This window comes from Dendrobates tinctorius, unplaced genomic scaffold (genome assembly GCF_039654945.1).
Source record: "Dendrobates tinctorius isolate UK_male_01 unplaced genomic scaffold, ASM3965494v1 ptg000043l, whole genome shotgun sequence".
Classification (NCBI taxonomy): Eukaryota; Metazoa; Chordata; class Amphibia; order Anura; family Dendrobatidae; genus Dendrobates; species Dendrobates tinctorius.
This window is the reverse complement of record NW_027361711.1, coordinates 2310691-2337399: the sequence shown is the minus strand read 5'-3', so window position 1 is coordinate 2337399 and position 26709 is coordinate 2310691. Positions and strand designations below refer to the sequence as shown.

The following is a 26709-nucleotide window of genomic DNA, read 5'->3' as shown; positions in this document are numbered from 1 at the left end:
TCCCATTTACAAAGAATTATTATTATTACTATTATTTATAATTATAGCACCATTTATTCCATGGCTCTTGACATGTAAGGGAGGGTATACATAATAGATACAAGTACAGTAATCTTAAGCAAGGGCTCACAGTCTACAAGGGATGGGTGAGGTTACAGTAGACGAGGGTAGAGCTGGTCGTGCAGCGTTTTGGGGGATCGGTGGTTACTGCAGGTTGTAGGCTTGTTGGAAGAGGTAGGTCTTCAGGTTCTTTTTGAAGGTTTCCATGGTAGGCAAGAGTCTGATATGCTATGGTAGAGAGTTCCAGAGTAGGGGGGATGCGCTGGAGAAATCTTATGCGATTGTGGGAAGAGGAGATAAGAGGGGAGTAGAGAAGGAGATCTTGTGAGGATCGGAGGTTGCATGCAGGTAGGTCCCGGGAGACGAGGTCACAGATGTATGGAGGACTCAGGTTGTGGATGGCTTTGTATGTCACGGTTAGGGTTTTGAACTGGAGTCTATGGGTAATGGGGAGCCAGCGCAGGGATTGACAGAGGAGAGAGGCTGGGGAATAGCGGGGGGGACAGGTGGATTAGTCAGGCAGCAGAATTTAGAATAGATTGGAGGGATGCGAGAGTGTTAGAGGGGAGGCCACAGAGCAGGAGGTTGCAGTAGTTAAGGCGGGAGATGATGAGGGCATGGACTAGGTATTTTGCAGATTCTTGGTTGAGGAATGTACGGATCTGTGAAATATTTTTGAGGTGAAGTCGGCAGGAAATGGAAAGAGCTTGAATATGTGGTTTGAAAGAGAGATCAGTGTCAATGATAACCCCAAGGTAGTGAGCTTGTGGGACTGGAGAGAGTGGGCAGCCGTTTACTTAAATGGATAGGTCCGTTGGGGGGTCGCGGGGAAAGATGATGAATTCTGTTTTGTCCATATTAAGTTTTAGAAATCTAGAGGAGAAGAAGGATGAAATAGCAGACAGACATTGAGAGATTCTGGTTAGTAGGGAGGTGATATCTGGTCCAGAGATGTAGATCTGTGTGTCATCAGCATAGATGTGATACTGAAAGCCGTAAGATTCTATGAGATGTCCCAGGCCAAAGGTGTAAATGGAGAAGAGCAGTGGCCCTAGGATTGAACCTTGCAGAACTCCGACAGATAGGGGGCGCTGTGAGGAGGTGGTGTGCGAGTGGGAGACGCTGAATGTCTGGTCTGTTAGGTATGATGCGATCCACAATAGGGCCAAGTCTGTGATATCAAGAGATGAGAGGGTCTAAAGTAATAGGGAATGGTCCACTGTGTCAAAGGCAGAGGACAGGTCCAGGAGGAGGAGGACAGAGTAGTGTCGCTTGGCCTTGGTGGCTAAAAGGTCATTGGTGACCTTAGGGCAGTTTCAGTGTGAGTGGCTGCAGAAGACCACTGAGTGAGGCCGAAGGAGGAAGTGAAGGAAAGAAGCTTAGTGGCAGCTGAGAGGGAAGTGTTAATGGGGATGTTGAAGTTGCCCAAGATGATAGTGGGGATGTCAGTGGAAAGGAAATGAAGTAGCCAGGTGATGAAGTGGTCAAAGAAGGTGGTGGCTGGCCCTGGGGGCAGTAAATGACAGCTAGTTGGAGGTTGGAGGGGAAGTAGATGCGCACAGAGTGCACCTCAAAGGAAGAGAGGGTAACAGAGGGTGGCAGTGGGATTGGGGTGAAGGTGCAGTTATCTGACAGGAGAAAACCAACTCCTCCACCATGCTTGCTGCTGGGGTGGGGGGGGTGGAAAAGGTGGCATCCACCATACAAAAGTGCAGCAGGAGAGGCTGTGTCAGAGGGGGTGAGCCAGGTTTCGGTGATGGCGAGGAAGGAAAGTTTGTTAGTAATAAAAAGATCATGGATGTAGGAGGAGAATGGAGAGGTCTGTAATTTTTATCGTATTTTAACCGTGAGAGACAGAATCGAATGGATGAAATGGAATCAAGTAGTAATGGAAGAAAGTCAAGGACAGTATGTAAAGAACATGGAGCACATCAAGGAGAAAAGTTTAGCGCACTTATGTCAAACTCTGGCCTGTGGGCCAAATGTGGCCTGCCGAGTGAGTATATTTGGCCCATGAAGCCAGGTGGGTCCCACGAGTATATTTGACCAGCGAGGCCCCCACGAGGCATCCCCAGCATCGCACTTTCAACTATATCAGCATCCTAGATGCCAATACAGTTTAAAGCAATGATGGAGGAGGAAGTGTCAGCTGACTACCTCTCCTATAGTTCCCCTCTGTGTCTGATGCTCAGTGGGTACAATGATGTCATTACAATGTACTGAGCTGTGCAAAGGATCGGAAGATACCATAAAGAGACCAGAGCAATAGGGTAATGGGTAGAGGTATTATTTTGTTTAATGTGGGGGCCTATGATACTGTGGAGCAATATTTGGGGCACATTATACTGTATGCGGCATTATATGGAGACATTATACTGTAGAATGTGGGGACTAATATACTGTATAGAGCACTATGCAGTGGCCATTATACTGTCTGGAACACAAGGTGGGGCCATTATACTAGATGGAGCACTACATGGGGCCTGTTATGCTATATGAAGCACTATGTGGAGCCATTATACTGTATGGAGCACTATGTGAGGCTATTATACTGTATGGAACTATGTGGGCCCATTATACTGTTGGAGCATTACATGGGGCCATTATTCTCCATGGAGCAATATGTGGGGCCATTTTACTATATGGAGCACTATGTGTGGTCATTAGACTGTATAGAGCACTATATGGTATCCATTAAACTGTATGTAGCACTATATGGGCCCATTATACTGTATGAAGAACTAAATGAGGTCCATTATACTGTATGGAGCACTATGTGGGGCCATTATATTGTATGGAAACTATGTGAGACCATAATAGTATATAGAGCACTATGTGGAGTCTATTATACTGTATGGAGCACTATGTGGATCCATTATACTGTATTGAACACGATGTGGGACCTTTTATACTGTATGGAGCACTATGTGAGGCCATTATACTGTATGGAGCAATATGTGGGGACTAATATACTGTATTGAGCTCTATTTGTTGATTATTATACTATATGGAGCATTATGTGAGGCCATTATACTATATGGAACACTATATGGTGCCCATTATACTGTATGGAGCACTATATGGGGCCATTATACTGTATAGAGCACTATAGTGTCTGATGCTATTATACGGCATGCTGCATTTTGTGGCCATTATACTGTATGGAGCACTATGCTTTTGTTAGTTGTCGGGTTCCGGGCACTGAACAGCGGGAATCCCGAGCCTTGCCGTCAATGGTCTCCCATTCTTCTCCGGGCGCAGTGGAGCCTGCTCAGCAGACTTCTCGATCCCAGCGTTCTGCTCACACCAGTATTATGGGCTCGGTTGCTGCTGCCACCTCTGGTCCAGTTATGGCAATGCAGACTGGCCAGCAGCAAAAGACTTCAGAGTCTAAGTCCTTCCTTCGGTCCACTAAGCATGCTGGTGGGATGATCTTCCATTGGGGATCGGGAGTCACATGCTCAGGCCCTTCTCAAGTTCGGATTGGGCCTTCAGGAGGGTCAGGAAAGTCCCGGAAGGATACGGCTATAAAAGGTTCGCATGGCCGCCCCGCCATGCACTATGATAGACTCTGAGGCTATAGTGTTTAGTGTATGTGTGATGACGGATGTATGAGACTGGTGACTGACTAATTAAGATTCCCCCTCCTTGGATATTACGCATGAGTTAGTGTTTAGGAATCAGAGTCAGCACCGTTTCTCTGACACTGCTTAGTGCCGCAGTGTAATTATTCATCACACTCTAGCACCCTGGGACGTCAGCCAGTAGAGGCCTCCTGGACCACTACTACCGCAGCGTCCGCCACAGTAGCGTCGTGCGCCGAATGTGTGCTTTTCAGCTCAGTTGTTAGGCTGGTTAGTGGCGTCTGTCGGGGCGGACATTGCACCCGTTCACCGGCTGGTACGAACTACGTGAGGTAAAGGAGTTCGTTCCTGTAAGCAGCAGCTCAGTAGTTACCCACTGATGTCCGGTTTCCCCCTACTTACCTCTCTCCTCATTGCTTAGCTGCAGTTTGTCACGTCTGCACGCTGGTCCCCGGGCTGCGAACGCACCTCATATATTATTCCATCTTTATTATTTGGTGCGTTCCGCCAGCCCGTAACAGCTTTTAACTGCTCTTACATAAAATAAAACATTGGAATAATATAATATGTTAAGATCTGTTAATTAAAATTTACTTTGTTTGTGGTACAACCCATTTAAGTTTGTATCCATATGAAAAAGTTCATTGCTACAGTATATTTGATGATAAGGAAAAACTTTCTCACTTGTAAACATTTTTTAACAAATATCAAGGTTGGACTTTGTCCAAACTTTTTTAATTTTGGCCTTTTGTGTATTTGAGTTTGACATCCTTGGTCTAGAGACTCAATCCCAAGACACAGGTGTGTGTCTTAAAGTGCCTTAAATAGGAATAGGGAGATGATGTCTTTTAGTATTGGGCAACTTGTGGAGCACAACAGAGGGCAGTGGATTCAGGGTAAGGTAGCAGAGATTGGGATACCCAGGACAGGTTTGTAACACAGTATTCAAGTCATAATAGTGGCTAAACTGATACATTGTAAAAATATTAGCATATATGTAAGGAGGCCAAAACAATGACGAGTTTTCAGCTTTGGAATGTAATTAAGAATGGTTTCATTCAATGTAAGCAAGCAGATACAGTGAGGAATAATACACATAATATATTATAAATGTGCATAATTTTTCTTTAGATATACTTCCATCCAGCAAGGGATCTACATAATAAGTAACAATAATCTTTGTGTTTTTCTTCTAGTTGTGTTTGTAAATTAGGATATGATGGAGATGGTATAAATTGCAAAGAAATAAATCCCTGTATGAATTCATCCTGCAATGCTAATGTGAGTTGATCGTACTCCAAAATAGATATTTATGGTGCTTATTTATTCCTTATTATATTCAGTAAAAAACTTTTAGGCTGTGTACACACACAGTGTTTTTTTAGCGGATTTGCCAATAAATCCGCTATAAAAACACTAAAAATAAGCTTCCCATTCATTTCTATGCATTTTGCAATTTCTGTGCATATTGATGCGTTTTTTACCGCGAAAAAAACCGCTTCTCGGTAAAAAACGCAGCATGCGTATTAATTTTGCGGATTTTTCCACATTTCTGGCTAGTTCTATGTGTCAGGATCCACGTGGGAAAAACGCATAAAAACCGCGCTGAAAATGCGCAGAAAAAAACCCGCGGTTTCTGGAAAGGGAGTCAGGTTTTTAAGCAGAAATTTTCTGCTACGTGTGCACATAGCCTTATAGGTATGCATCTTGCTTCATTTGAAGGTATTTCTGATTCGTGTTTACAACAGTGTATTAACAGAGTGTTTAATTGTTTCCTTACTGTCCATATACAGGTGCTTCTCACAAAATTAGACTATCATCAAAAAGATAACTTATTTCACTTCTTCAGTACAACAAGTGAAACTCATATATTATATAGAGTCATTACAGAGTGATCTATTTCATGTGTTTATTTCTGTTAATGTTGATGATTATGGCTTACAGCCGATGAAAACCCAAAAGTCATTATCTCGGTAAATTAGAATAATAAGCAAATAACACCTGCAAAGGCTTACTAAGTGTTTAAAAAGATCCCTTAGTCTGTTTCAGTAGGCTTCACAATCATGGGGAAGACTGCTGACTTGACAGATGTCAAGAAGGCAGTCATTGACACTCAACAAGGAGGGTAAGCCACAAAAGGTCATTGTTAAAGAATCTGGCTGTTCACAGAGTGCTGTATCCAAGCATATTAATGGAAAGTTGAGTGGATGGAAAGAATGTGGTAGAAAAAGGTGCACAAGCAACCGGGATAACCGCAGCCTTGAAAGGATTGTTAAGAAAAGGCCATTCAAAAATTTGGGGGAGATTCACAAGGAGTGGACTGCTGCTGGAGTCATTGCTTCAAGAGCCACCACACACAGACGTATCCAGGACATGGGCTACAATTGTCACATTCCTTGTGTCAAGCCACTCATGACCAATAGACAATGCCAGAAGCGTCTTACCTGGGCCAAGGAAAAAAAGAACTGGACTGTTGCTCAGTGGTCCAAGGTGTTGTTTACAGATGAAAGTAAATTTTGCATTTGATTTCAAAATCAAGGTCCCAGAATCTGGAGGAAGAGTGGAGAGGCCACAATCCAAGCTGCTTGAGGTCTAGTGTGAAGTTTCCACAATCAGTGATGGTTTGGGAGCCATGTCAATTGCTGGTGTAGATTCACTGTGTTTTATCAAGACCAAAGTCAGCGCAGTTGTCTGCCAGGAAATTTTAGAGCCATTCATACTTCCCTCTGCTGACAAACTTTTTTGGAGATGGACATTTCATTCTCCAGCAGGACTTGGCACCTGTCCACACATCTATGGGGTATTGTCAAGAGAAAGATGAGAGACACCAGACCCAACAATGCAGATGAGCTGAAGGCTGCAATCAAAGCAACCTGGGCTTCCATAACACCTCAGCAGCGTCACAGGCTGGTTTTCTCCATGCTACACCACACTGATGCAGTAATTGATGCCAAAGGAGACGGGACCAAGTATTGAGTGCATTTACTGAACATACATTTCAGTAGACCAATATTTCGGATTTTAAAATCATTTTTCAAGCTGGTGTTATAAAGTTTCAAGCTGGTGTTATAAAGTTTTCTAATTTACTGAGATATTGACTTTTGGGTTTTCATTGGCTGTAAGCCATAATCATCATCAACATTAACAGAAATAAACACTAAACACTTGAAATAGATCACTCTGTTTGTAATGACTCTATATAATATGAGTTTCACTTTTTGTATTGAAGAACTGAAATAAATTAACTGTTTGATATTCTAATTTAGTGAGAAGCACTTGTATTTTTGGTTAGTGTAAATGCATTTTATATGGAACTGCACTTTCAACGATCTTTGCAAATATAATTATGTAATAATATTTTATCAGAGAATTATGCTTCTTTCTTTCTGCACTTTTGAGCCACTTCATTCCCTCCACTCTATCTCCTTAATGCACCATCCAGTTTTGAAAAACAGCTCATATCCAGCACATTGAAGTGTCAGGTTACACCGCAAATTGAAGGAGTAAAGAGTAGAGTTGAGCAAAGTGAGATGTAACATAGAAAGCAGAGAAAGAGATTGTGCAGATTCTAACTAGGTAATCCAAGTGTAGGATTCACAGCTACACTTCTCAGTACTGTTGTAACATACTTTCAATGTTGCTGCTGTTTCTTTGTGTGTTATCAATGGGACAAAGAATAGGGAATCAATTTGTTGAGGCTTTAGCATATAGGAGACGAGACATCATAGCCTCTAGTCTCCACTCACCTGCTCAGTCAATTTCTAATTAGAGGAAACTGATAAAAAAATGGAGGATACAAGTTATATAATGGCCAAATATTGTGTTACTCTTCATGTATACACACAGGGCAACTTTTTCTGAAAAAGTTACCTGAAAGTGCAATTCCCCTTTAAGAATCTATTTTACTCACATAATACCATTACTATGTTACTTACTAAAAATCTTCCTAATAATATTCTTATAATCTTATATTAATATTAATGTGTTTTAATACAGGCTGAGTGCATTCCAACAGGTCCAGGAAAATTCAAGTGTGTATGTCGTGCAGGATGGACAGGTGATGGCATAGATTGCTCAGAGACTAATAACTGTCTGCTTGCTGACAAAGGAGGATGCCACCCAGATGCCACTTGCTTATATATTGGTCCTGGCCAGGTAAATAGCTGCCTTGATGTTCATTAAACACTGTACATCATATGACAATGGGGCATATGTAATAATACCACTGACCAGTATGTTAGTATTATTTTAGCTGCTATTGTTGAAGTGAATGAAAGAGGTCTCCCACTATGGGGCTTGCAAGCTCCATTATTTTTCTCCAACACTTCACAAGTGTCAGAAAACGTGGTGGAATTGTTATGGTAGTTGAAGTTTAGTGAAGTTGTTTCACGTGACATAATCTAATGCATGGTAATTAACCACTATGGTGATATTAGCAGAGTATGTTTCCCATGGAAGACAGTTTGAAGGGTTATTCCCATCTCTAAGATCATCTCCCAATATGTAGTAGATATAATAATAATATTAGCAAATACCTCCAATTAGATATGTAGTATAGTTCTTCTGATTAGCTAGGTCACTGGTGGTGGCTGGTTACAAACACTATCAACTAGCTAACTGTCACTATATGAGTAGTCGTAACCATGAATACCTAAGCTACTGCAATGCTCTGCACCTGAGGTAAGCGACATAGGTTATCAGGAGAACTATACAACATTTCTAATTGGAAGTATTTGCTAATATTATCATTATTACACCTACTACTAATTGAGATAGGATATTGGCAATGGGAATACCCCTTTAATGTATGCGTATTATGGGCCAATTTACTGTATGCACCTATGTTATGGCTGCAAACCCTAGCCCGACTGTGGGTGTAATCACCTACATGACAACATCATTTCCATATGACACAGTTAGTTGAGTTCAGGTCAGTAGTAAAGATGAGGAAGTTAATTTGAATGACTCTGGTCCAAGGCGGGAACCCTGGAAACCGCCTTATGCTAGCTGGCATCCCCAGCACCTCTCCTAATTTGCAGGTGTGGTGCGACATCATGTGCGCATCACGTTGCAGCAATGATGATGAGCTGGGTCTACAAATCAGAAGAGGCGCCGGGATTATGGCAGGTAGGAGGTGGTTCGCTGGGCCAGTTTTCAGCGAACAGAGAAAGAGTTATGCTACAGATATTCTCCAGTTTGGGTCCGGTTGTAGAATGTGGCCTTGCATTGCCAGCATTAGGTTTTGAAGCTGCATCTGCCATTCATTTTGTACATGTGATCACTTGTAAAATGGATTTTCAGCCAAGTAATGTGTTATAATAAGATTTTATTTAGCACAATTAGTCCAAAAAAATTGTTAACCAGGCACTGTAACTGCAATATGTTGCCACTCTTCATGCAGAGTGACTGCGAGTGCAAAAAAGGGTTCCGAGGCGATGGAATTCAGTGCGAGCCTGTGAATACTTGCCTTGGAGAAACTGAAAAGTGTCATTCTCTGGTAGGTTACCTACGCTAAGAATAATTATATATATGAGTTTATCACTTGCATTTTGTAATGTAGTAAACCATTAGTGCTTTAACGTGATGTGTATTATTGATAGATAAATATTTGCTAAATGTTCATTCATTTTTTTATTATAGGCAAAATGTCAAAAAGTAGCGTCTGGTTTCTGGGAGTGTGTTTGTAAAGAAGGGTATCAAGGTGACGGAAGAGTCTGTTATGGAAGTATAGCAGATGTAAGTTTTCATGTATCTGAGATATCTACAGTTATTAATTTTATTGATCACAAGATGAACAATGAGATTTTAATATCAACCCAAAAATAATTTAATCAAAATTGCAGTAGTTGTTTTTGCTTATTCTTATTTTTAGACTGCATTTTTTATTATCCTCTTTTTTTACATGCAGAAAGCTTCTTTTTTTTTTTTTTACACAAACACAATATAACATATCTGTTTGGTCTTAGGTGGTTGCATCACTTCCAGAAGCCTCAGAATTTTATAAATTGCTAGATGTAAGTTGAAGATAATGATTTGATAATGTTGTTATAAGCCTGTGTATAAAATGGATCTGTAAGTAAATAGCTCATATACCTGTACTTTATTTGGATTAGGATCAGGGGCGGACACTGACAGCTTGGGGCCCCTGTGCAAGAAATGTATCAAGGGTACCCCTCCATTTATGGCAACAAAGCTACATACATATATAAATATAGCCACACACATATGCATGTATATATATTACAAAGTCTCCTTTATTATGTATATTGCCGTCCCTTATTATACAGTGCCCTCTCTTGTTATGTACAGTACCGTCCCTTACATATTGGATTATATAGAGCCCTATCTTTTATTACATACTGTCCTCTCTTGATAGCTGTATAATGCAATGATGGCTGATGGAGCATAGGAAAAGTTCTTCTCTAATGGAGGAGCTGATGGACTGGTAGTCTGGTCACCAGCTCCTTCATCAGCAGTCATTTTATATCTAACAAGAGAGGGGACTATGTAATAAAAGAGGGCACTGTGAATAACAAAAATAACAAGAATACACTATCGATGAGCAAGGACACACCCTGTAAGTAGTCGGCGCTTCCGTATAAAGATTCTCATAGATGTTAAATATGAACGTCTGTTTTATTAAGGAAATACAGGACAATGTATTTTGACTCCAATGCCCTGGAGTCTTCATCAGGTCATTAAAATTATATCATACAGAGAATTCAACCACACTCTCCTTTTTATCTATCTGGGCGGTGCTGTAGAGCTCCCTCAGCACTCCGCCCCATTTTGTCACGTGGGAAGTTGAATGTATATAAGGAGAGTGTGGTTGAATTCTCTGTATGATATATTTTTATAGACCTGAAGAAGACTCCAAGGCGTTGGAGTCGAAACGCGTTGTCCTGTATTTCCTTAATAAAACAGATATTCATATTTAACATCTACGAGAATCTTTATATGGAAGCACCAACTACTTACTGGGTGTATCCTTGCTCATCGATTGTTCCCACCACGGATGTTTGAAACTTTCCATGAGCCCAGTTGGCCGAGCTACAATCAGTTTCTCTTGGATTCTTGTGGGATCCTCTGTCAATGCTTCATTTCGTCTCACATCAGGTGAGTGCAATCATCAGCGCGTGCATTTCATATTTAGTTTGTACTGCACTTAGATCGTGCGTCGCGTTTGTTCCCCTTTATCTCCCTATCTTTAGGGTTGTTTGTATTCACAAGAATACATTATGTAAGAGACAGCACTATACATAACAGCAGAGGAAGCTATATAATAAGGGACGGCATCATACAGTATATAACTAGAGTGAATGGTGCGTAATAAGGGACGGTGTTATACATAACAAAAGAGGAAACTATGTAACTAATGATAGTGTTATACAGAATTAGTGAGTACACTACAGTATATACTAAGGGACAGTTATACAAAATAAGTAAGTACACTATATACTAAAGGACTGTGTTAGACATAGTAGGTGAGTATGTGACCAAGCCATGTGAATGATCACTTAACAGAATGTTGTGTCCTTTTCTACTATATGGTGTCTGATGAACACCTTTTCTACCAATTTGTAAAATTTCCCCCAATACCTGAATAATATTATCAGACATCCAGAACAACTTTATCAGTTTCTTCATAGTGGCCATGTTGATATTCATCACAGATCGGCTTACATATGAGTGCTAAATGTTCATTTCTCTGTATTTAGCATTTTCAGGCCTCATTAGAAATATTCATACTCAGTCACTTCTGTTTCAGGATCCCAGTATAAAATCCTTGGTTTCTCAATCTGCAAATGTCACTTTGCTTATCCCATCTCAACGTGCATTTGACATTATGAAGAAGGAGGATAAGATTTACTGGATGAGAAAAGAAAATGCACCATTCTTACTAAAGTAAGCAAACACCAATTTATTGAATTAAAATTTTGAACAGAATTTTACTGATTACACATGTTGTAGTTTTAGTTTGAGCCTGCTACAGTTGCGCTTGAAAGATTGTGAACCCTTCAACATTTTCCATATTTCTGCACAAATGTGACCTAAAAATACATGAGATTTTCATACAAGTCCTAAAACTAAATAGTTAGAACCCAATAAAGCAAATGAGGCAAAAATATTAGACTTTCTCATTTTTTAAATGAGAAAAATTATCTCATATCACATATCTGTGAGTGGCCAAAGTATGTAAACTTTTTCTTTCAGTATTTCATGTCACCTCCTTGTACAGAAATATCTGTATCTAAACGTTTACGGTAATTGTTGATTAGACCTGATCATCAGCTTGGAGGAATTTTAGCCCATTCCTCCAAATAAAACAGATTGAACTCTATTATCTTGGTGGGTTTTCTCATGAACTGCTCAATTTAGGTCCTTCCTCAACATTTCTATAGGATTGAGGTCAGAACTTTGACTGAGCTGTTCCCAAAGTTTGTTTATTCTTCTTTAACCATTTTTGTATAGCTACTTGTGTGCTTTGAGTTTTTGTCTTGTTGCTCATATACAGATGTCCTGACATTTTCCTTTAGAAATTTTCTGGTATAACTGAGAATTCATCATTCCATCAATGATGGCAAGTGCTCCTGGCCCAGATGCGGCCAAACAGCCCGAAACCGTGATACTACTACCACCGTGTTTCACAGATGGTATGAGGTTTTATGCCACAGTGCAGCATTTTTCTTTTTCCAGGTGATCTTTAGCAAACTGAAGATGGCAACAATGTTCATTTTGGAGAGCAGTGACTTTCTCTTTGCAGTACTTCCACACACCCCATTTTTGTTCAATGTCCTACTGATGGTGGATTCATGAACATTAACGTTAGCCAATGTGAGAGAGGCCTTAAGTTACCTAGAAGTTACCTTGGGTTCCTTTGAGACCTTGTGGACTATTGTACATCTTGCTCTTGGAGTGATCTTTCTTGGTCGACCACTCCTAGGGAGGATGATGATTACCTTGAATTTCATTCATTTATACACCATGTGTCTGAATGTGGATTGGTAGAGTCCAAACGCTATTGTATGTGTAATCTTGTCCAGTATGATGAACATCAGCAACTCTTCTTAAGAAATCTACTTTGTCCGTTACGTGATAAACTTCCTCAGATGTTTTGTGAAAATTAGACTTTGATAGAGCCCTGTTATTCAAATAAAAAAGGTTTCCCACTCACACCTAATTCTCATCCCGTTGATTGCAATCACCTGATTTTAATTTAACCGTTAAATTATCTGCTAATCTTAAAGCTCACATACTTTAGCAACTTACATGATATTGAGATGGGATAATGGATCATTTTCCTTATTTAAAAAAAAAAATTGACTCATTTGTTTGATTTAGATTTCTTTATCTACTTTTAAGACTTTTGCGAAAATCTGATGTTTTAGGTCAAGCCTTTTCAGAAGTATGTAAAAATATAAAAATGTGAGAGTCCTCAGTGGTTGATACTTTATAAGATGGATAACTTTTTAATATTTAATATCTCCTGGCTCTCAGGGGAAGAGTCTTGAGGAGATCATTTGCATATTCCCAGTGCCTTCTGGGATAAGTGAAGAGTCTCCGCGAGCTCAACGATCACTGGGTTTTAGCCGTTGCAGCTGAAAAGAGGAAATCGGAAAACCAGGGGAAGAGTCTTGAGGAGATCATTTGCATATTCCCAGTGCCTTCTGGGATAAGTGAAGAGTCTCCGTGAGCTCAACGATCACTGGGTTTTAGCCGTTGCAGCTGAAAAGAGGAAATCGGAAAACCAGGGGAAGAGTCTTGAGGAGATCATTTGCATATTCCCAGTGCCTTCTGGGATAAGTGAAGAGTCTCCGCGAGCTCAACGATCACTGGGTTTTAGCCGTTGCAGCTGAAAAGAGGAAATCGGAAAAACCGCGCGCTGATCATCTTTCATCGTTTTTAAGAAATCTCAAGATGGAAGAGGCCAGGAGCCATTTGGTGAGCTGCATTTCTTGCTACATGTTCACAGATTTACCAGTGGAAAAGCCAAACTTCACATGCCACAAATGCAAGCTTGTGTCCCTGTTGGAGGAAAAGTTGCAAAATCTCGAAGAGAGGTTAGCTACGTTGAAGATCATTAAGGAAGGTGAAGAGTTCTTGGACAGAGCAGAATTATCTCTTCATGTTACAGAAAGAGAAGAAATTCGAAGTGCACCTGAAGAAACAGAGGAATGGAGACATGTGACCCAGAGAAGCAGGAGGATCAGGAGGCAGTCAGCACCCATACTGCTCAGAAACCAGTACCAGGCTCTCACGCAGGAAAACGATGAAGAAATACATCAGGATAAGACTTTGCAAACAAATAGCAACCTTGTACGCCTTCAGAGTCCTCCTGGATGGAGAAAGAAAAATGTTGTGAAGAAGAAACGGAGAGTGGTGGTCATGGGGGATTCCCTGTTGAGAGGAACAGAGGCCGCTATCTGCAGACCGGATATAACTTCAAGAGAAATGTGCTGTCTTCCAGGTGCAAAAATTAAAGATGTGTCTGACAGGATATCAGGACTCTTCAGACCTACAGATGACTACCCATTCCTGCTACTACATGTGGGGACAAATGACACCGCAAGAAACGACCTGGAAACCATCTGCAGAGACTTTGAAGACTTAGGCAAGAAAGTGAAAGAACTGGGAGCGCAGGTGGTCTTCTCTTCCATCCTCCCAGTGGAGGGCCATGGAACAAGGAGGTGGAATAAGATTCTGCAGGTGAACAACTGGCTACGTCGATGGTGCCGTCAGCAACGATTTGGATTTCTGGATCACAGAGTGAACTACTTATACGATGGACTACTTGCTAGAGATGGGGTGCACCTTACGAAGACTGGAAAGCATGTATTTGGAAGTCGCCTTGCTACACTTGTAAGGAGAGCTTTAAACTAGAACAACATGGGAAGGGAAGCAAAAGACCAGAAAAAGCCATACACCTGACAAATGCTATTGAGAACTCTGCTATTAGAAGTGGAAAGGAAGAACAAAGACGAAAGAATCTAATTAATAAAAATATTGGAGAAAGAGAAACCAATCACAAACTAAAATGTTTCTATACTAATGCACAAAGCATGGGCAACAAACAAGGAGAATTGGAACTACTAACACAGGAAAAGAAATATGATGTCATTGGAATCACTGAAACTTGGTGGGACAATACACATGATTGGAATACAAGACTAGAAGGATACAACTTATTTGCAAGAAACAGACTTGATAAACAAGGAGGGGGTGTCGCATTGTATGTTAGAAACGCGTATATCTGCACAGAGATTGAAGCTTCAGAGACTGGGAGTTCTGTGGAAACTGTTTGGGTAAGAATACAAGGACAGAACAATGGAAAGGACACCATTGTAGGCATTTACTACAGGCCGCCTGTGCAAGCTGAAGATATGGATGAACTCTTTATGCATCAAATGGCCAAGTTCTCCAAAAAATATGACATAGTTGTCATGGGAGATTTCAACTATCCAGACATTTGTTGGGAATCTCTCTCAGGCAAAACTAACAGGTCAAGGAAATTCTTATCCTCTCTTGCTGACAACTTTATCTTCCAAAAGGTAAGGGAGAAAACAAGGGGAACTGCTACCTTGGATCTAATCCTTATAAACAGGGAGGAAATGGTTGAGGAGGTAAAAGTGGCTGGGACCCTAGGAGGTAGCGACCATGCTATTTTAGAATTTTGGATAACTAGAGGCGGAAGACCTGTGAAGACTCAGACGTCAAGGTTAGATTTCAGAAAGGCAGATTTTAAGGGATTCAGAAAGAGAATTGGAGGGATCCAATGGCTGGATATCCTTAAAGACAAAAATGTCCAGGAAGGATGGGAAATCTTGAAAAATGAAATTCTCAAAGCACAATTGTTAACAATTCCGAAAAGAGGGAAGAATAGGAAGCATTTAAGGAAACCAGGATGGATGAACACAGAACTTAAGCACATGCTAAAAAGGAAGAAAAAAATGTTTATAAAATGGAAAGAGGGAGGCATATCTAAAGAAGAATATAATGCTGTCTGCAGAACCTGCAGGGCACAAATCAGATTATCTAAAGCTGAAAACGAATTGAGGCTTGCAAGAGATGTCAAAAGCAATAATAAAGGATTTTGGGGATATGTCAAAAGTAAAAGAAAAGTCAAAGATGCTATAGGATTTTTACAGGATGAAAATGATGAAATGGTAAGACAGGATGTTGAGAAGGCTGAACTTTTAAATTCCTATTTTGCATCTGTTTTCTCTCAGAAAGGAAATGTAACATCAACTGTTATTCACTGTCCTATTAAGGGAATAGAAGAATCCAGGATATCTATAAACAGAAAGATAGTGAGGAAACACTTAGCTAACCTAAATGAATTCAAGTCTCCAGGTCCAGATGAATTACACCCCAGAGTACTGAAGGAGATAGCAGAAGAAATTTTTGAACCCCTCTCCATAATCTTTGAAAATTCTTGGAGAACAGGAGAAGTGCCAGAACACTGGAGAAGAGCAAATGTTGTTCCTATCTTCAAAAAGGGGAAGAAGGTGGACCCAGGCAACTATAGGCCGGTGAGTCTGACTTCTATACCAGGAAAGATCTTTGAACAAATTATTAAACAACATGTATGTCAATACCTGGATAAGAATGAAGTGATTAAACAGAGTCAGCATGGGTTTGTAACTAATAAGTCATGTCAGACTAACTTAATTTCCTTCTATGACGGTATCACTGATTGGGTGGATCAAGGAAATGCTGTAGATATAGTATATCTTGACTTCAGCAAAGCATTTGACAAAGTCTCTCATACAATCCTTATTGAAAAAATGACTAAGTATGGAATGGACAAGGCAACTGTTAGGTGGATTCATAACTGGCTTAGTGATCAGACCCAAAGAGTGGTCGTAAATGGCTGCACATCCAGTTGGAAGAATGTCTCAAGTGGGGTACCACAGGGCTCTGTCCTCGGCCCTGTATTGTTCAACATCTTTAACAACGATTTAGATGAAGGAATTGAGGGTAAACTGATTAAATTTGCTGATGACACAAAGCTAGGAGGGATAGCTAATACTAGAGAAGAGAGAGAGAGGATTCAAAAAGATTTAAATAAACTGGAGAAGTGGGCAGCAACTAACAGAATGGTTTTTAACAGGGAGAAATGCAAAGTACTACATCTGGGCAATAAAAATGAAAAAAGCATATATAGAATGGGAGGAATAGGGCTAAGTGACAGCACATGTGAAAAAGACTTGGGTATACTAATAGATCACAGACTGAATATGAGTCAACAGTGTGATGCAGCAGCAAAAAAGGCAAATGCAATTCTAGGATGTATTAACAGAAGCATACAGTCTAGATCACGTGAAGTCATTATTTCCCTCTACTCCTCTTTGGTCAGACCTCATCTGGAATATTGTGTCCAGTTTTGGGCACCACATTTTAAAAAAGACATCAACAAACTGGAGCAAGTTCAGAAAAGAGCGACCAGAATGGTGACCGGTCTGCAAACCCTGTCTTATGAGGAAAGGTTGCAGGATTTGGGAATGCTTAGTTTGCAAAAGAGAAGACTGAGAGGAGACTTAATAGCTGTCTACAAATATCTAAAGGGCTGTCACATTGTAGAAGGATCAACTTTATTCTCATTTGCACAAGGAAAGACTAGAAGCAATGGGATGAAACTGAATGGGAGGAGACACAGATTAGATATTAGAAAAAACTTTTTGACAGTTAGAGTGATCAATGAGTGGAACAGGCTGCCATGAGAAGTGGTGAGTTCTCCTTCAATGGAAGTCTTCAAACAGAGGCTGGACAGACATCTGACTGGGATGATTTAGCGAATCCTGCTTTGAGCAGGGGTTGGACCAGATGGCCCAGGAGGTCCCTTCCAACTCTACGATTCTATGATTCTATGATTCTATGATTCTATGATTCATGGTACAAAGAAATTGTTTACTGTAGTAGAAGTATGGAAAATTCTGAAGGGTTTACAAACTTTTAAGCACCGTTGTAGATGCAGTTTTTTTGTAATATTTAAACTCCTTGCAAAAAGACCATGTGTTTTAATAGCATTCTTCAAGGTGGTGCTTGTCTTTAAGTAGAATGCATTTTTAAAGTCTGATAGCGTAGACTAGGGGAAAATGCTGGAAAAAATGTGAAATCTATAAAGCTATGCGCACTCGTTACAGATTTGTTGCCTTACCGCAGCATTTTTTGTGCGCGGAAATGCTCCAGAAATGAAATGGATTACTTAAAGGGAATCTGTCACCCTTTTTTTGCCCTATTAGCTGCTGGCATAGACATCGGGGGCTTATCTACAGCATTCTGTAGCTGGTCTGAAGCTATACAATTCCAGTCAATAGATTTTATTCTTTTAAACTCAGCGTATTCACCACTGGTCAGACCTAAGAATGGGTACCTTTTACACGCCGATTGCAGAACTGCAGATGATTTCACCAATGTTGAAGGGGGGAAGATCTAGAGTGCTGGACGAACCGAGTCATGTGACTGGGGTAGGTGAGGCAGGACTATATAGCGCTGCGCACGGGAAAAAGAGCAGAGCTTGCGTGGGAAAGCTGACTAGCACGACGGGCACTGTGACCGCTGTGAAAGCAGAGCATCTCATTTGCGCTGGCCACCCCTACAGACCCCCTGCAGAGAGGTCCATTGATGGTAGGTGACCAATTGACAGGTTCCCGCCACCCTCCTCGCCAGGAGGTGACTCAGGGCTGACGCCAGAGACCGTGCCATTAGTAGAACGCCGTGAGGGACTCCCAGCTAGGCCAGGACCTATTATACAAGGACTTGAAAACAGTGCGGAGCGTGGGCTCATTCCGGCGGTACCTCATGTTGGACTCATTACCGAGCCAGACACCATTAGGAACGGGAATTCTACCCATTTCTCAGAGACTGCGTTGAGACGTCAAGTGCCGCTGTTGCCAGTGCCAATGTTGGATCCCCGCCTGTCGCAGGCAACACAGACAACATGCGCCACTGCTGTCGGTGCCACTGTTGGAACCCTGAAACTCTGTATACCAGAAGACATCAGTCTGATAAGTGTCATCTCTTTTAATATGGAACTATCATTCGCCCCTACCCATCCTTCCCCCTTCCCAGTTCTGCGCCATTCCTACTATCCCTCTGCAATCCCTCACTCCCTGCGTGGAGTGAATTTATTGTTTAATAAAAACCTTAACTCTTGATCTGCCCCCTGTCCGTGGCGGCATCCCGCGTTCCTGCAATTTCTACACTTGGATTGTGGGAACCCTTGGATCTTGAATACTGGTTCTGTGGAAAAGCTTTGGCTGTCATTATACCCATAATAGGGGCTTTGGTTGCTACTAATGAGAGGGAGTGTGGGAGCTGGATGTGGCTCGCGACCATCTCTCAAAGCTGAACATAGCTCGCGACCCTCTCTCAGAGCTGGACGTGGCTCACGACCCGCTCTCAGAGCTGGATGTGGCCTGCGACCCGCTCTCAGAGCTGGATGTGGCCTGCGACCCTCTCTCAGAGCTGAATGTGGCTCGCCAGTCGCCACCCTCTCTCAGAGCTGCATGTGGCTCTCAAGGTCAGAAAGATTGGGGACCACTGATAAAGATGAAAAATTGTCAATTTTTTCAGCATGAAAATCATATAATCTTTCTTTGTAGGAAAACAAAGAGATATCCAGCTCCCATGACCTAAATAAATAATTGATGACTTTTTTGAATAATCCACTAAAAATATGAACAAGACACAGAGTGTAATATGCTGTGTGTTTTTTAGCTCAATTATAATCCTTTATGCCACAAAGAAGGATCAGAATTGATATGAAATGCGCAGCATATCTACACTCTGTGTCTTGTTCATATTTTTGGTGGATATTGAATAAAGTCATCAATTATTTCATTTGTATTGTGGGAGCTGGATATTTCTCAGTTTTCCCTCTTGTTACACACACACACGTGTGATCCGTGCACCTGGTGGTGAGGAAGCTGGACTTTTCTCTGTTAGATTTTTTTTGAACACTCATGTGAACTTAGCCATATATAGGTAACTCTGGATCCACTATTCACAATAGGTAATGATGACGGCTCACCTACTCCCCATCCTTGTACATTGACCTCTGCACAAAGCACAGAGTATGCCTAGAAAATTGTACAATAAAAGTCATAAACATCTCATTGTAGTTGCTGATAAGGTCAAAGTGCAATAAATGGCAGTCCCCATGATTTACGGAAAAAAATATTAAGAAATTTTATGATCAGAAGATAAAAACAGATTAGAAAAAGCAAGAATATATATCACTATTAAGTGTTAGTAACAATTAGACGTCATACATTCCCTTTAAAATGTATATATTGTTACATGCTGTTATGCCATTATTATTATTATTCTCTAAAATTAACTTCAGTAACACTATATATGACTTGATATAGAAAGTAGGTGTTAAGCATTTACTATCCCTAATCTTTGAACAATGTAGATTAGATTCATGTAGCTAGTTTTACTGGAAATGGATGGAGATATATATATATATATATATATATATATATATATATATATATATATCCAACAATGTAGACCAGCTCACTCCTGTGAACCACCTGGAATCTCAGCTGACCTGGTTAACTCCGTTGTGCCCGGGTCTGGATGTAGGAGTCCATCCGTACAAATGTGAACAACGACAAAGCAAAGTCCAGCAATAACGTGAGCAATCCAGGATGCTGTTGAAAAATGTTTTCTTTTTATTCATAAATCCATTAAAATGCAATGGTCCAAGCAGTTCAAAACAGCAATAACGCAGGAAAGTCGTGCAGATAGGACTACGCGTTTCAGCGGTAGAACCCGCCTTCTTCGCGGTCCAGAATCAGATTCTGGACCGTGAAGAAGGCGGGTTCTACCGCTGAAACGCGTAGTCCTATCTGCACGACTTTCCTGCGTTATTGCTGTTTTGAACTGCTTGGACCATTGCATTTTAATGGATTTATGAATAAAAAGAAAACATTTTTTAACAGCATCCTGGATTGCTCACGTTATTGCTGGACTTTGCTTTGTCGTTGTTTATATATATATATATATATATATATATATATATATATATATATATATATATATACAAAGGATGTCGTTCTTCTTTTCAGTAATCAACTCCAAAGAAAATTTGGGGAAAAAAAGTACGTAATGTGATTTGGTCAAATTCTGTAACTTTTTTAAGAGATTATTAATCTAGATGTTTCATATTTATATTTGTAGGCATCACTTTTTGTCTGGAATTTACAGATATGATGATATCAATAAATTATCATCTTCTGATGTATTGGTAACCTCTCTCAATCACAATCTTCTTCAACTTTCTAAAGAAAATGGGGTACGTTACAAGCTAAATAAGTCAAACATGTATGTAACTGATCATGTAAGATATTAGAGAGATATATATGAGAGAGAGATAGATATGCAATTGATAGAAAAATAGATAGATATGGGGTAGATAGATAGATAGATAGATAGATATGGGGTAGATAGATAAATAGATAGATAGATAGATATGGGGTAGATAGATAATAGATACAGTAGATGTGAGATAGTTATTAGTGAGAGATAGATAGATGTGAGAGAGAGAGAGATATATAGATAGATATGAGAGAGAGAGATAGATATGAGATAGATACCATATATACTCGAGTATAAGCTGACCTGATTATAAGCCGAGGCCCCTAATTTTGCCACGGAAAACTGGGTAAGCTTATTGACTCGAGTATAAGCCGGGTATGCATTGTCCCCTCATCCCTGTCCTGCTCTGTGTGGCTCTCCCCCCTCCCAGTATGCATGGCTTGGCTCCCCGTCTCATCCTTCTATGTATGGCTCAGCTCCCTGTCCTCCCCCATGCTCCCCCGTCCTCCTCCATGCTCAGTGCTCCCCCGTCCTCCTCAGTGCTCCCCCGTCCTGCTCCATGCTCCTCTATGCTCCCCATCCTCCTCTGTGCTCCCCCTGTCCTGCTCTGTGCTCCACCGTCCTGCTCCTTGCTCCTCTGTGCTTCCCGCATCCTCCTCTGTGTTCCCCCCGTTCTGCTCCGGGCTCCTCCATCCTCCTCTGTGCTCCCCATCTTGCTCTGTGCTCCCTCGTCCTGCTCCGTGCTTCCCCCGTCCTGCTCCATGCTCCCCCATCCTCCTCTGTCATAGTCACCCTCCTGTGCAATTGCTGAACGTCTCCTGCTTCCTCCATTGTCCTGGCTTCCTGCAGCAGCTCTTCTGTGCTGAGCGGTCACGTGGTACCACTCATTAAGGTCATGAATATGGACGCCATGCCTATGGGAGTGGAGTTGCATCCATATTCATGACCTTAATGAGCGGTACCATGTGACCGCTGAACGCAGGAAGAAGCTGCCAGCCCTGGGACAACGGAGTATGCAGGGGATGTTCAGCGATGGCACAGGAGTGTGAGTATGATGTCCCAGCCACCGGCTCCTGCCGCCGCTCCCCCTCCCCCACTGGTTTCTGCACAATGACTTGTGTACAGTGGCATGACTACAAAGTTATGGGCCCAGATGCAAACTTTCAAATGGGGCCCCCCATGCCAAAATACACGCATATCTCCACTCCGTACACCTCGTACACACGCGGCTCCGCTCTGTAGACCTCGTACACACGTGGCTCTGTTCTGTACACCTCGCTCCGTACACCTCGTACACACGCGGCTCTGCTCCGAACACCTCGTACACACGGCTCTGCTCGGTACACCTCGTACACACGGCTCCGCTCCGTACACCTCACTCCATACACCTCGTACACACACGGCTCCACTCACCTCGTACACACATGGCTCAGCTCTGTATACCTTGTACACACACTGCTCCGCTCCATACACCTCGTACACACACTGCTCCGCTCCATACACCTCGTACACACATGGCTCCACTCCATACACCTTGTACACACACAGCTCTGCTACATCCACCCTGTAAACCCCTCCTGACCCCACACAGAAACTTTATTTTATCCAACACCATGACAGCACAGCAGAGTCCTGCAGACAACAAGGCCCCTTATCATGTGACCCCTGACTCCTCCCCTCCTGTGACCTCATCACATGATCACAGGTCCTGTACGCACAGAAAAGAACAGCCTAGGACATCATTGCAGGCTGTGGGGGGATGCAGTGGGTCTATCTGGGAGGGCTAGGATGGGGAGTGGCAACTCAGTGCACTGCAGAAAGGACGCGGGGGGGTCAAAAACGGGACTGTCCCGCAAGAATCAGGACAATTGAGCGATATCATGGTCTGACCTGCCAGGCCCCTGACTCCCTTTGGGTCCGGTTGCAGTGGCGACTGCTGCCACCGTGGCACTTATGCCCCTGCTCGTTTATAAGCCGAGGGAGCATTTTCAGCACAAAAAAATGTGTTGAAAATCTTGGCTTATACATGAGTATATACGGTAGATAGATGATAGATGGATATGAGATATATAGTGTAAAGGTAGCGCTGTCATTCAAGTAGGGGATACTCGCTAAGCAGCCACAAAATCAGATCCGGCACATGTTTTCCATAAAATCATAACCGTCCATGCGGTTTATTCAGCAGCATAAACCCATAACAGCAACATAAAGTTCACTTAACAGCATAGCGTCCATGACAGAGTTCAGCTCTGTTACCCTGTAGTCATACAGGTTATGCATACACAGGCTTTCTAGCCTCAGCTATCTCACTCACGTCAGGGTAACCTTATGGTTCCTTCATCATGCTGCAGACATCCATTCCCTCCTAGGAATCATCAGGCACGTGCAGCCATTCAACACAGCGTTCCTTGCTGTCAGGAAGACAGCCCCCATCTCTCCCAGACAGGGCCTTCCAAAACGGACCAACCAGGTCCCTGCATTCACCACATGTGACCTACCCTGGCCACCTTATATGGTCCGTAGCCACTCCCACCGGGTCACATGGCTATGACCTCATCACAGGTCCTTGAACCATTCACACACTTTTATCACAACGTTCTCAAACACACCCCCTGGGCCTGCCCGTCTCCCCAGTTACCTGGAGACTTCTCCCTGACACACTGAAACAACACCTCAGCAATATCATTGCTGATCAACACACACACACGTCTCCATCTCAAGGCCACCCACCTTGAGATACATAACGGTCCTTCAGGATTCTGCCACTCATCCTTTCTCTTGGGACATCCACACAGCGCCCCCTAGCGGACACAGTGGTCACTACACCACAATAGATAGATATGAGATTGATAGAGAGATAGATAGATAGATAGATAGATACAGTCATGGCCAAAAGTATTGACACCCCTGCAATTCTGTCAGATAATACTCAGTTTCTTCCTGAAAATGATTGCAGTCACAAATTCTTTGGTATTATTATCTTCATTTAATTTGTCTTAAATGAAAAAACACAAAAAGAATTGTCCTAAAGCCAAATTGGATATAATTCCACACCAAACATAACAAAGAGGGTGGACAAAAGTATTGGCACTGTTCGAAAAATCATGTGATGCTTCTCTAATTTGTGTAATTAACAGCACCTGTAAGTTATCTGTGGCACCTAACAGGTGTTGGCAATAACTAAATCACACTTGCAGCCAGTTAACATGGATTAAAGTTGACTCAATCTCTGTCCTGTGTCCTTGTGTGTACCACATTGAGCATGGAGAAAAGAAAGAAGACCAAAGAACTGTCTGAGGACTTGAGAAACCAAATTGTGAGGAAGCATGAGCAATCTCAAGGCTACAAGTCCATCTCCAAAGACCTGAATGTTCCTGTGTCTACCGTGCGCAGTGTCATCAAGAAGTTTAACGCCCATGGCACTGTGGCTAACCTCCCTAGATGTGGCCGGAAAAGAAAAATTGACAAGAGATTTCAACGCAAGATTGTGCGGATGTTGGATAAAGAACCTCCACTAACATCCAAACAAGTTCAAGCTGCCCTGCAGTCCGAGGGTACAACGGTGTCAACCCGTACTATCCGTCGGCATCTGAATGAAAAGGGACTGTATGGTAGGAGACCCAGGAAGACTCCACTTCTTACCCCGAGACATAAAAAAGCCAGGCTGGAGTTTGCCAAAACTTACCTGAAAAAGCCTAAAACATTTTGGAAGAATGTTCTCTGGTCAGATGAGACAAAAGTAGAGCTTTTAGGGCAAAAGCATCAACATAGAGTTTACAGGAGAAAAAAGAGGCATTCAAAGAAAAGTACACGGTCCCTACAGTCAAACATGGCGGAGGTTCCCTGATGTTTTGGGGTTGCTTTGCTGCCTCTGGCACTGGACTGCTTGACCGTGTGCATGGCATTATGAAGTCAGAAGACTACCAACAAATTTTGCAGCATAATTTAGAGCCCAGTGTGAGAAAGCTGGGTCTCCCTCAGAGGTCATGGGTCTTCCAGCAGGACAATAACCCAAAACACACTTCAAAAAGCACTAGAAAATGGTTTGAGAGAAAGCACTGGAGACTTCTAAGGTGGCCAGCAATGAGTCCAGACCTGAATCCCATAGAACACCTGTGGAGAGATCTAAAAATGGCAGTTTGGAGAAGGCACCCTTCAAATATCAGGGACCTGGAGTAGTTTGCCAAAGAAGAATGGTCTAAAATTCCAGCAGAGCATTGTAAGAAACTCATTGATGGTTACCGGAAGCGGTTGGTGGCAGTTATTTTGGCTAAAGGTTGTGCAATCAAGTATTAGGCTGAGGGTGCCAATACTTTTGTCCAGCCCATTTTTGGAGTTTTGTGTGAAATGATCAATGTTTTACTTTTTGCTTCATTCTCTTTTGTGTTTTTTCATTTAAGACAAATTAAATGAAGATAATAATACCAAAGAATTTGTGTTTGCAATCATTTTCAGGAAGAAACTGAATATTATCTGACAGAATTGCAGGGGTGTCAATACTTTTGGCCATGACTGTAGATAGATAGATAGATAGATAGATAGATAGATAGATAGATAGATAGATAGATAGATAGATAGATAGATGTGGCACAACATGTGAGTTTGAAATAAGCTACTTTTTTTTCATCAAAGTCTAAGGAGTGCTGCCTTCATTTTTTCCTCTGTCTAGATCACGGTTCCCCAACTCCAGTCCTCAAGGCCCACCAACAGATCATGTTTTCAGGATTTCCTTAGTATCGCTCAGGTGATAATTGCTTCACCTATGCAATACAAAAGAAATCCTGAAAACATGATCTGTTGGTGGGCCTTGAGGACTGGAGTTGGGGAACCCTGGTCTAGATAGATAGGTAGATAGATATGAGATTGATAGATATGAGTCATCAAGCTTTTTATATTTATTATGAGAGCAGCATAATATAGGGGAAGAGATTCCAGATCTGTGCTATATATCACCTATATTACTGGGTGCAGCCGTTGTGATAAAATCAGTTTTGCGTGCAGATCTTCCAGTTCTCTTGAATGTTGAGCTCTGTACAACCTACCAATGATAGGCAGATTTTGGTTACACTGTACATTGACAGAAAGTTGCTAATCAGTGTTGCGGGCATGGTTATACAGAGCAGTTGACTAGGAAGCACAAGACACATAGCCCTTTAATGATAAACTCCTGCTGATAAAACAGTGATTTTATTGAAAAAGTAACACACAGCCTACTAAGTGATACATCACAGGAATCAGAATCTAAGCCTCTATATCATGTTACTTTCAGATTACATAACAAAAACCCTGCTGACAGATTCCCTTTAAGGGCGGCAATTTAGGAAAGTATATGAGAGATTTGTTGATGACACATGTACCTCAAGAAGAAAATTTTAATGTCTAAAGTAAACCTATAAGTTTCTTTGTCATAATTGCGTTGACCGAAATTATTTCTTTCACTTTAGAATATTACTATCGGAGGTGCTAATGTTGTTGTCAGTGATATAGTAGCTACAAATGGAGTTATGCATCTTATTGATAAGGTAAGTCTTCTTATTTTTTTAATCCCTAGAACACCAACTGTTGGAATATGTTTGGTTCAACAACTCCATTCCTGCCTAAGTGTTTATAAACAGCGTACAAATCTAGCAACTAAAGTTAGAACAAAAAAAAACTCCCAGAGGCTCACACAGGGAGAGCATGTGACTGTATTTCCTGTTTTTCCTGTGTCTGTGTATGAGAGAAGCAGCCTGCTGTA

General features: G+C 41.7%; 1 protein-coding gene across 1 annotated transcript in view; it reads left to right on the top strand.

Moving 5' to 3' along the window:
* STAB2 (stabilin 2) overlaps window positions 1–26709 on the top strand; it is a 335756-nt gene that overhangs the window by 134061 nt on the left and 174986 nt on the right. The window contains exons 24-31 of the mRNA XM_073575159.1: window positions 4841–4925; window positions 7641–7799; window positions 9046–9141; window positions 9285–9380; window positions 9611–9658; window positions 11413–11549; window positions 20835–20949; window positions 26417–26494. Of these exons, the coding sequence (XP_073431260.1) occupies window positions 4841–4925; window positions 7641–7799; window positions 9046–9141; window positions 9285–9380; window positions 9611–9658; window positions 11413–11549; window positions 20835–20949; window positions 26417–26494 (814 nt within the window). The remainder of the gene's footprint in view (window positions 1–4840; window positions 4926–7640; window positions 7800–9045; window positions 9142–9284; window positions 9381–9610; window positions 9659–11412; window positions 11550–20834; window positions 20950–26416; window positions 26495–26709) is intronic.